The 12,316-nt window shown below is 47.1% G+C and overlaps 1 protein-coding gene across 3 annotated transcripts in view; it reads left to right on the top strand.

Moving 5' to 3' along the window:
• The first annotated feature begins 1,586 nt into the window (after positions 1 to 1,586).
• The window catches only part of LOC110383095 (anion exchange protein 3), a 37,824-nt gene continuing 27,094 nt past the window's right edge, over positions 1,587 to 12,316 (top strand). For all 3 annotated transcript variants that reach the window (XM_021343820.3, XM_021343821.3, XM_021343822.3), the window contains exon 1: positions 1,587 to 1,747. In XM_021343820.3, the coding sequence (XP_021199495.2) occupies positions 1,700 to 1,747 (48 nt within the window). In that variant the 5' untranslated portion in view covers positions 1,587 to 1,699. The remainder of the gene's footprint in view (positions 1,748 to 12,316) is intronic.

The raw sequence follows: 12,316 nt of genomic DNA on the forward strand, positions 1-12,316 counted from the left end.
ATATTATAAGTCGGTGTGTTGTGGTACGCTCGTTATATTTGTTTGTTTCTGTCACAAAAAACCGAGCAAATGCATGACCTCTTCCTTGTTATGAAGTCGCTTAAAAATAGATTCAACTAATGATATTATAATAGGTCATAGTTATATTGTGAAGGTCTTCGCTGTTGTAAGTTCCACTGTGTCACGGCTTCAAGCACTGTCCGCGCCGGGATGAGCAGTACGTTGCTTACGCATGTTCACGGGAAAGCAGAACAATGTTATTGTTGGTGGCGTATAAGCAACTGTTCCCCGCGGCGTGAGCACACGTGAGCACACGTGAGCACACGTGAGCCGCGCGGCGCTAGTGCGGCTGCGTTACACACGGCGGCGGCTTCTCCTTCCTCCTCTGTGCCCTGATAAAACTAACCTTGTCGCACTTCGCCTCTACACAACATACAAACTACTCAAAAAAAAAACAAAGTAAATAAAATAAAAACGTGCGAGCATTAGAAGAACACCATATGAGAGTCAGATATTATAAACAACTGAAATTCCCCCTTGAATATTTACTCCTCACTTTACCTCTGCTTTACACACATGATGTTGTAAATTATGAAAACGAAAAATGACTCCTGTAGATAAACCACTGAACGGATTAGGTTATTTATTTAACAATTTGCCATAAAATATCATCGTAGGTAGGTACCTACTAATATTATAAAGCTTAAGAGTTTGTTTGTTTGTGAACGCGCTAATCTCAGGAACTACTGGTCGGATTTAAGGAAATCTTTCAGTGATAGATAGTCCGTTTACCGAGGAAGGCTTTAGGCTATATTTATATCATCACGCTAAGACTAAACTCCGCGCCAATATGAAAACATTAGAGCCAACCTAGAACAAAAAAAAGCGGTTGTAGAGCAAACTACGTTATAGATCAATGGCAGATCAACGGCGAACCGATGAAATGTCATTGCAAAATAATTGGTCTCATAGGTATAAACTGTTATTGAGATTCAATTGATATCCAAATTACATACCTATTATCGAATTAGCAGGATTGAGCCCCAGTTAGTCTATATGTGATCGTGTTGCCGAATGTCTAGGAACTCCATAAAAGCTAACACTGCGGTCGGCGCAGTAGCAGCTAGTGATCTAAGTAGGTACCTACCTACAGGTTTTACCTAGTACTCTAAACACCGCACAGTCCCTACTACTAGCACAGATTACTTCATAGTTACTAGTACCTAACAGTAGGAAAATATAATGAAGTTTTCTGTTCTTTAATTTGCGTTATTCACATTAGATTGACGGCTCTGTTACAGAATAGCAACCGATTTATACAAACTTACATATTTAAGTTACCTAAATAAAGTAGGTAGGTACCATTAGGATCGAGGAGTGGTAGTCGATGTAGAGCTTACTCAACGAGTGAGAGGCTCGGTGCACGCGCGAAGCTCTGCGCAGCGAGTGTGCGCAGTGAGCCGCGCGCTGCGGCCGCGCACAGCGGCGCCCGCGCTGCTGCTGCGCGCCACGTGACGCCTGACGTGTTGCAGCCCCCCGCGCCCCGCGCCCCGCGCCCCGCACCCCGCGCCCCGCGCCGCGCGACGCCCACTCGGACAGCGGCGCGCGCGCGTCGCCAACAGTCGGCCCGCCGCCGGCACCTCGTCCAGTCGCGCGCGCCGCCAGCCGCCCCGGCCGGCTCCCCACGTGAACGCGCAACATGAGCTCCGGCAAGAGGAAGCTCTCCTTCCTCGGCTTCGCCCCGCAGGTGAGTGTCGCTCTAGTCTCGCCACATCGCTGCTCACCCAATAACATATGCTGATGCATTGGTTACTTCATAAAATGCATATTGCATTGCGTATAAACACGACAAGCGGAAAACGCATGCTACGTACGCAATGTGTCGCGGGCTGAGCACAGCGCGCTCACTATCGCGCTATCTCGGCGATGTCCTGTCCGGCGCCGACGCCGCTCGCCTCGCGCCTCGCACCTCGTGCCTCGCGCCTCGCACCTCGTGCCTCGCGCCGAGCGCCGCCTCTTCTTCAGTTTTGACAACTTTTTTTTTTCATGGCTAGAACCTTTTTGCCGGAAGAAGTACCTACCTACTTCGCGACGCCCCTGCGCATTCATTTGATATAATATAAACATAAACGTATACTTATCGTTAACGTATAGTTAATTGGTACCACAACTTATTCGTGGTTTATTGAAAATCGAGAACGGTTGTGAATGTTTTATTAATCAAATCCATCGGTTTAACCAGTTTCACGTAAATAGGTTAAGATTATGATTATGTGTTCCGGCTGGAGGCACGGAGGAACTGTTTCTGAGTGTTCGTCCCCGGCCGGGGTGGTACGGCGGTGACTCGCCGCACGTCGCGCTGTCAGCACTCACTACAGCACTGGAAGTCCACGCAGTGTAGCACACGCTTACTGCTCAGACAGACTTGATCATTGACGTAGGATTTTGATACATTTAATATTGTCATTTGCTAGCCATTTAGATTTTTTTCATACGGAGGGGATGACTTTCCGTGCAGTTCCTTTGGCACCATGTCAGCATCTGATGATGTTCCTTTTGAAGAATCGAGGGCAACCATCAAGGATTGAGTCACGGAAAATGAGAAGCTGATCTGATGATGGAGACTATCAGACTTGACGGCTGCCACTTTCCAATCATCAGATCCTGACTTGGTAACAATTGAACTATACAGAATGTAATTTCTGATAAAGATAAAAATGCCTAGCAAATGACAATGTTTCCGAATGAAAAATATAACAAAATATTGGAATAAGTATGATGAGTTCGGCATTATGCGGTGAAGACATTTTCGATTTGGAGCAATTGCGATGTAGTCGTTGTAACAGCAACCCCACGGACGTCAGCGCCACGGTCGCCACGGTCGCCACGACGCGACTGCCTGCTTGTCTATCATATCATTCATATCATTTTCATTGCAGACCATGTTGCACTGTTAAAATAGACGTAATCGCGACTGAGACAGGCTGAGGAGTCAGGACTCGGCTCGGCTCGCACTCAAAGCACGGCTCGCTTCGCGTTTGCGTTCGCGATGTTACCACACAAGACGCACCCTAACACAGAGAAATTATCTCTCCCCTTTTCAATTATATGTATGAGCTATGGTTATAAAATGGCAAATGTTTTGTTTTTGAAAACGGTTTGACGTGGCTAACTCTGACTCCAGTCCGAATGTGGTCCCGTAGCCGACAGTTGCGTGCACAAGGGACGCTCTGGCGCTCTGACGCTCTGGCCACGACACGGGATGATGCTTGGCACTATGGAGCTCACAATGCGAACAGCGAAATGCATAGTTGTATTGGTAGCGCGCTCACGGCCGGCGAATGTTATTGCTCACGAGCGACTTGCTCCCGCTACCACAGCCGCTACTGCGCGCCGCGAGACGCCGGCACTGCTGTGGGTTAGGAGCCAGTTCGCACAAAACTGCCATACGCGACTTTTTTTTAATGTAAATTTTTGTGTATGCAACTCGTACGAATGTTATTATAAAGGTCACCTAGGTATCTCATTTAAAAAAAATACATATAAGGTATTACATACAATGTATAGTATTATATAAAATTACCCATCGTTATGAATTTCACCAACTGTTGTTAATTTTCCTGAAGGTGCTAGTTAAAATCGTGCGGATTGACTACTAGCCACTACAATGTGTCGCGCACTACATGCACACGAGGGTGCGTTCAGACAAACGCACAAACAAGCAGAGGCAGACCGCGAGCATTGTTTGGATTACTTTAGCTTTTGTTTCCGCATCACATTGTTGGAATGTAAACAGCACACGGCGGGCACACGGCGAGCACTCGGCGCGGCGCACACAGTGCCGTCAGCCGGCGCCGCGAGTGCTGCTCGTTACACGCTCACATGTTCAGTGCATCGGCGACGGAATTCACTTGAATGCCCAGTGAGCATTCCTTCGGCTCGTCTTTGTTTATCGTTTGGTACAAACCCGCCTACACTGAATAATCACTCATCTGGACCTCAAACTACATTTCTTTATAGATTTTCCATGTGCTTAGAAGTCCGGTAATTTGTTTTGTAAATATGTACCTACCTACCTAATTTTGCTTTTTATTGGATGCGAAATGAGCCTACTTTTGTGTATCTACATACTCGTACTTATCCACTGTGTTACAAAAGTATTCAAAAAGTGCAACAAATGATGGCTGCCAAAAACATCGCCACCAAAACTTCGTCGTCTTCGAACAGTTCCAATCGTTTGTTTGAACGTTCGCCGGTACTCAGCTCCAGGCGTTAGACACAACTCTTGCTCGACTCGGTAATACATAAGTCAGCGAAATCTGTACATTTTGGTTATAATGTTTGCGTTGCCGCGGACATTTCATGTTAGCTAAAAGTGCATCGTACCATTCGATGATGATTTATGAAACGTTTTATGTTTTATGATCTGTTTTCCGGCGGTTTGACCCGCGTCTCGGGAGACCTACTGGCCGACTGTCATCATCATCTCAACTATGTTGGGGTCGGCTTCAGGCTCCAAGTCTTACCGGATGCAGCTGAGTAACAGTGCTTTACAAGGAGCGACTGCTAATCTGCTTATCTGACCTCCTCAATTAAACAGTATTATTTATAATTTGGAAAGCTTTAACAATCAATGCTAACTAGGAGTGTCGTTACGTTTGTTGGTGCAAGCTGAAAACAAAATGAAGCCAAATAGTACAGATTACAAAGTACTGCAAATGGGGATTCATAAGAGGGAGCTTAAACCTGCGTACCGAACTCCAAACTCGTTGTTTTGATAATTGTAATTTGTAGAAATAAATAAATTAAAACATACTTAGGAAATCGTTCCACGAGGCTCGTACAGCATCTGTGTGGGTAGTGTCGGCTCGGTGTTGGCGAGAGTGCAGCGGTAGGCAGGTCAGGCGCCGCATCGGGCGCAGGGTTAGTTCCGCTCCACGGCGCGGGCCGCGGCCGTCGTCGCGGTCGCCCGAACTCTTTCATAACCACGCTCATGATTCAATGGACACGCTCTTTATTGTTTTATCACCAATGTTATCATTAGGCTCTTCCCTTCCCGCGCTCTGCACCACCACTTACGATGTTATTGTGACCAAACATTGTTTTTTTTTCGAATATTTCTTTGGTAATTATTTAAAAATGTGAGTAGATACTAAAAATAGTTAGTTGTTTGTGCCAACTGCCAGCACAAAAAGTATCTAGTGTTTGAAAACGCCACTGAAGCAATGACGAAGTGCAGCGCAAGGTGAGTGGCGAGCGCGGGCGGCGCGTAGCACTACGGACTACGCGCCAGCCGGGACACGCGTAGCGCCGTAGCGCTCCCGCTACGCGCTACGGCGCCGCGCCTCCAGGGGCCCGCTACGCCGCTACGGCGTTCGGCGTATTCATTATCTCATTTACAGAACTTACCTAATCAAAAAAGTAGACGCTCTATTTCCAGAATACATCATTATTGTTGTTCATTATTAGCTCCCCAATTGCTGGTATTATTAAATTTACATTAACATGCGATCAACGCTGGGCGAGGGCAGTAGGACTAACTTTTCAGTGGTACCTACTTACCGCACAGCTCTCAAATCGTTGGTTGCTCGGAGAGTGACAGACAGGTGTCGTGTCGCGTGTCGCGCGTGCCGTCGTCAGTCGGGGCGTCAGACGGGGCGTCAGTCAGAGCGTCGGCGCAGCGCCGCTGTATCTAGGCCGCCGGTACTTCCTTATCAGATTGTTGTTATCGAATAATAAAATTAAAGGTTAGCGCTTGATACTATAAAATCCGTAAAAGTAGTGTTAATGACAGTTTCGCTCAGTGCGTCGTGACTGCGATAAGCATGCGGTAGTCCGGATCACGGAAACGTACCGACACACTTAATTCAGGGACGCGTCCCTATCATTCAGGTAGTCGTTATCTGCGCGTGGAACGTGGCTAGAGATTTTCCTAAGGCGCGATACAGATAGATATTGTTGTTTACGCGAAAATTATCGAGTCGCAATCGACTGAGGATAAGATAAGCAAGAAGCCGACGTGACGCGAGGCCGCTCCTCACGTGCCGGCCGGGCGCGGCTCGGGCGCCGTCCAGCCGCCTCGCCGGGCCAGTCGACCCGCCCCGGGCACATCCACGCGACACAAGAAGCCGACGTGACGCGAGGCCGCTCCTCACGTGCCGGCCGGGCGCGGCTCGGGCGCCGTGCAGCCGCCTCGCCGGGCCAGTCGACCCGCCCCGGGCACATCCACGCGACACAAGAAGCCGACGTGACGCGAGGCCGCTCCTCACGTGCCGGCCGGGTGCGGCTCGGGCGCCGTGCAGCCGCCTCGCCGGGCCAGTCGACCCGCCCGGGCACATCCACGCGAAGCAAGAAGCCGACGTGACGCGAGGCCGCTCCTCACGTGCCGGCCGGGTGCGGCTCGGGCGCCGTGCAGCCGCCTCGCCGGGCCAGTCGACCCGCCCCGGCACATCCACGCGAAGCAAGAAGCCGACGTGACGCGAGGCCGCTCCTCACGTGCCGGCCGGGTGCGGCTCGGGCGCCGTGCAGCCGCCTCGCCGGGCCAGTCGACCCGCCCGGGCACATCCACGCGAAGCAAGAAGCCGACGTGACGCGAGGCCGCTCCTCACGTGCCGGCCGGGTGCGGCTCGGGCGCCGTGCAGCCGCCTCGCCGGGCCAGTCGACCCGCCCGGGCACATCCACGCGAAGCAAGAAGCCGACGTGACGCGAGGCCGCTCCTCACGTGCCGGCCGGGTGCGGCTCGGGCGCCGTGCAGCCGCCTCGCCGGGCCAGTCGACCCGCCCCGGGCACATCCACGCGAAGCAAGAAGCCGACGTGACGCGAGGCCGCTCCTCACGTGCCGGCCGGGTGCGGCTCGGGCGCCGTGCAGCCGCCTCGCCGGGCCAGTCGACCCGCCCCGGGCACATCCACGCGAAGCAAGAAGCCGACGTGACGCGAGGCCGCTCCTCACGTGCCGGCCGGGTGCGGCTCGGGCGCCGTGCAGCCGCCTCGCCGGGCCAGTCGACCCGCCCGGGCACATCCACGCGAAGCAAGAAGCCGACGTGACGCGAGGCCGCTCCTCACGTGCCGGCCGGGTGCGGCTCGGGCGCCGTGCAGCCGCCTCGCCGGGCCAGTCGACCCGCCCCGGGCACATCCACGCGACACTGCCACACTGAGAACCGACACAGGCTGCACGGCAGGGCACCTCATATTAAAGTTCATCCGAAATACTGTACTGGCGATAAGCAAAAAATCGTAACAGAGAATAATATATGATAACACTAAATTATACAGGAAGGGGAGAGTCGTTCTGGCTCAAAAGCAACAAATGATGTTAATGACGAGCGATACTCAGATACGACAAACACATAAAACATTATCCTAGTCAGGTACTTCTCTACGAGGATACAGAGCTTTTTTTGCAGTTCAAGACAAAAAACTTTAAGATTATGATTAGTTGATTCAAATAATTACGTGCCTCAATCCATCCATCAATTTCATGTCGTTTTAATGAAAATGTTATTTATCGCAGGTGTGTGTGTGTGTGTGTGTGTGTGTGTGTGTCGGATCGCTTCCACTTATTATTATTTGATTGGAGCTAGTTCCGAATGAGTGGTGGTGGCGGCGCCCGGCAATGTCCCGAATAGTTTGCGATCCGCACTAACTTGATCGATAAAATGCAAATTTCTCATTATAAATGTTGGCTTCGATCGCTTAGCCCTTTGAGTGATTATGTTAAGCTCGCATGAATGCTACCTTGAACGTTGCGGATAGTGATGACTACACGGTAGCTGGGTAGACGGGCGCGTCACGCGCCGCTGCCGGCGACGACGGTGCGCGGCGCGCGGCGGCTCCACTGCGGCAGCCGCTGTGCAGATGTGGCCACATCTTAGAAGCACAGCTCTAACGTGCCTCAACGCACTGGTTCATAAATACCAAGAAATCGCATTGTTCGCAACGACACCACTGACTCAACAAAATAACAAAAACGTGACATTTGCTATGCTATAGCGTTATGGTGTACACTACATTCTACAGAGCACACATTGTATCGCGCGGCGGCGCCTGCTCGCTGCCACTGCGCTATGTTGCGCACTAAACCTTGCATATTATAATATCCAATATTGTAACATTTAAGTACAGTACTTAAAGGTTCTAAATATCTATACAATAATACGACGTGTTGTAATGTAGCCAAATCATCGTCAACTCGCGCAAAATGACATATCATTCAAATATACATAGATTATTGTAACAGCCCCTCTGTTATCAATTTAACACATTTTAAATGTAGTTCGGTACTTACCTACAAAATGTTTGTTCTCATTCGCAAAATTTTACAACATTTTTACTAGGTACTTACTTAGCAGTTTATCTCCTTTGAGTAGCACAGTACCATGTTCTAAACCGTTTCTATAATGTTGCAATTTTCTTGGAAAGTAAGTTATTTGTGGCTCCTAAACTATTTCGGTGAGGTTCTAATGTACACTCATCTTATTTCGTAATTCCGCCTCCAAATCTGCTGGCAATCTTCACCGTTCCTATGACTATGCATTGATTCCAATCAGTTACGTAACACACAAGAATAATCTCCTCTGCCGCCAGGCAGCTTCCGACCTCCGTGATACAGCAACACATCACAACTCTTATCCCCAGCTATGAGCAGCTCCAAATATATTTAGCTTCAGTCAAAGCAAACTTCGCGATCACTCAATATTTATCCAATCATGGCTACTACAAATCATATCTTGACGGGATTAGCATTCAGACCTGGAAACACCTGACTCAGGAATGTGTTCGCTTTTCTTCCACTCGGAATGACCACTTAATTGTGGCGGATGGTTCGAGCCCCTGCGTACCCAGCTGACTGTTCTTGCGTGGTCCGGCGGGCACGGTAAACTCGGCTTTCATTTGTGCATCTTTGATAGTCAGAAGCCACAAAGTCTGACAAGCAGCCTTACCGAGAGGTTTCGAGTTGCCCGGGTACCTGTTCATCGAGTCAAGTTTTGTATAAGTCCCATTTTGTCCCATAACAAGCGCAGATCAGCTACCTAGCAAATACAAAGGAAGATTTCTATAGAAATAATGACGTTATAGAAGTGGCATGTTTAATCTCAATAGTAGCACATTAGTTATGATTCGGACGTTACGCAAGGCGACCTTCGCGCGCGACGCTTACCCGCGCGGCGCCGCGGGCAGTGCGCGCCGGGAGCGCCGGCAGCTCGTGACGACACACTCGTCACTGTGACGAGCTGCCGGTACCGATAGAAAACACATCCACTCACAATCCGGACCATTGTAAAAAACCTGCGACTAGAAAACGGCCTTCTGTTTGGTGGTCGGCTCAAGTACTGATGCTCACGTCCGCGCGGTCGCGACAGCTGCACACTACAGCACTAGCCGTGCCCCGCGGCTGCACTCGCGGCCCGGCCGGAATACTGCTCCAACCGGGATGATAGCCTATGTTTTATTAAGGAAGAGAGTAGCTTTACAACAGTGACAGAATTTTTCAAAAGAGGTTCAGTAGAGTCGGTGCCTATAGGGTACAAACATATTTCCTGTTCATTGCACTAGTATAAATTATACAGAATATTAATTTATATAGGTACCTACTCACTTTAAAACTTATATGTACCTAATTATAAAACGATATTTTATTATAAATTATGATACATACTACATATTATACAGGCAGCTACTACTCAGATGTAGGTACAAAGTCCGCGTTGTTGTTGTTATGGTAAACAGATGTTCCCCGCGGCGCCCGCTACCTATACTATATACCTAATAGGTAGCTATACTATATCTGTTCCCTGCGGTTTCACCAGTGAGTGTGCCGAGGGAACTTCTTCCCGCCCCGAGGTATTTCTAGTCTATATAACAATGTCGTGGCGCTGTTCGGTTGCGGTCACAGCAAAGCAAACAATAACATATCGCATAGATGATGTAGCAGGCCGCTGCTGGCGAGTGGCGAGTGGCGCGCAGGCGCAGCGCCGCGCATGCCTCATCATTACTTGAGCATAAATTCATCAGAAACACACGCACACACGTGTACTCTCAATAGTAAATAAGTAGTCGATGATTCATAGCCGTATCATTTATTGATTAATAAACTAGCGACGGAATGGCAGAGCGGACAGTGAGTCGAGTCGCTAGTAACGCATGAGAACGAAAGTAACACGACGATACCGTTAGCACATCTCGCCAGCGCGCTGTCACAGCCGCGACTCGAACCCGCTGCGTTGCCATGCAGTCAGCCAGTCTACAGCTGTTGTGGTTTGCTCAAATGGATCGGGATCGTCCTTTGTTGAGTGTAAGCCGTGTGCAGTAGACGAGCGAGGCCCGTTCGGCATGAGCGTCGGCTGCCAGTGCCGACTCGGAGCCGAGGCGCTGCGCTGGCCGCCTGGCGGGGTGGTCCGTACTCACGGCGGCGCAGTTGGCGTTGAAATTGCCATATCATTTATCCACGAGCGAAGTCTTACCTATTTCATATAAATATAAAAGCCAGCTATGATTTTTAGGAGCTGTGCGCTAAACAAAATGCGGAATTTACTTAGCACAGTCATTGACTGCCGAGACCAGGGGCCCGATTCTCCCGAGTTAATACTTATTGTCAAAATCGAATAGAAATTGAATCGCAATATGATCGCAATAGCAGTTTTAACCATATCGGGCATTCGTATTCCAACGACATTCGATTGATTTGCGATTGGTCTGCCATTTTAGTGATTTTTGTCTATACGGTAGTTTGCTCTACAATCATATTGCAATCGTAAATCATTTGCAGACAAAGTGATTCATTATTAAATGACAGAAAAGGATAAAAACGTTTATTACAAAGAAAACATTGCGGAATGCGATATACGCTTCAATCGTAATTGAGTCGTGATTGGATCTCAGTCGAATGTGAATCGTACGTCGTTTAATTAGGAGAATCGGGCTGTTAGTTATTCTCAAACTAGAATGTTGATAGTGGAGTGGCATTTACGAGTAAAGCGCCATCTATTATGACGTTTCGAACAAGCGCATATATAATAAAATAATGTACCTATGTTGTATGTATGAGGCACTTACTTACCTAGCCTTCATCATGTCTGATTTGATGTGCCTGTTCATACATATGTATTTCGAATTATGCATATGATAAACCAAAATAGTACCTACACAGATTTAGTTATGCATTATGTGGCTACTCTAAATAAAACGAATTGATCACTGAGAAACTAGATGGCGCTGTCATGCTAAAAAAACACAATATCCCAACAAACAAGCTACTCTTATAAAATTATATGTTTAAGGTCTAATTTCTTATAGTTGCTTTAAAATCGCTTTCATTATGTCAATGTTCCTTATTATGGCACAGTATAAGAAGATTTGGCTAATATTACCTTTACTCTTATAATTTGGTTGGGTAAACCATAACAAGTCCAAATTACATGATTATAATAAGGATTGCAAATGTGTTATTCTCATAAGCGCATTTACAATGCTTTTAAGCCTTATAATATTCAAAACCTTATAAAAGCTTTTCATTTGGCTAACTGTTCTTATAATAGTAATGCATAAGCTAACTATGATACTTTTGCACTCATAGGAGCATTTCATAAGATGTCTACCCAACAAACAATATTCTGCATTTTATATGGTCTTTACAAGAATGAATGCAATCCATAATCACTTACATAGTCATTAAAAAGGTTTTATTCTCTAGATGGTCATATTAAAATATTCTTATACCACTTCTACTGCTACGAGTATAATACTACAAAATGACAACCCGATACCAACAAATCACTTGAGGGTTCCGTCAATGATTTTATGGAAGATGACAATGAAGTACAGTAAATCAGTCAAGAAGAATATAACGGTAGTGGTAGTGAAGAAGACATACATTTTCAACTAAATTTGAGTTGAATAAGATGGATATCGGTGGTGATGTCAAAAACTGGGCAGTAAAAAATAATATTTCACAATGGCTTTGAGTGATCTATTAAAAATATTACAATCTATTTATTAATCTATTTATTAAAATATCTATTTATTTACACTTATAGGTAATAATTATTTTTCATTGCTAGGTATTGAAATTTTTTATTACTGTTGAGAAATGTGTAATAAAATTATGGATTACAATATTCACATTCATCTTCAATAAAGATCATAAATCAAATACTCTTTACAATTTTGACAAAACAAGAAAGTGAATAAATAGCAAAACTTCTATTTTTTCATGACCAATCACAAAGTGTGAAGGTATGTTTGACAAAGTCTGATATTTGCAATGAAAACATTTTCTTCGTACGATAAAATGTGTCAAATTCCATGACCATCTCTTGTT

This window comes from Helicoverpa armigera, chromosome 1 (assembly GCF_030705265.1).
Source record: "Helicoverpa armigera isolate CAAS_96S chromosome 1, ASM3070526v1, whole genome shotgun sequence".
Lineage (NCBI taxonomy): Eukaryota > Metazoa > Arthropoda > Insecta > Lepidoptera > Noctuidae > Helicoverpa > Helicoverpa armigera.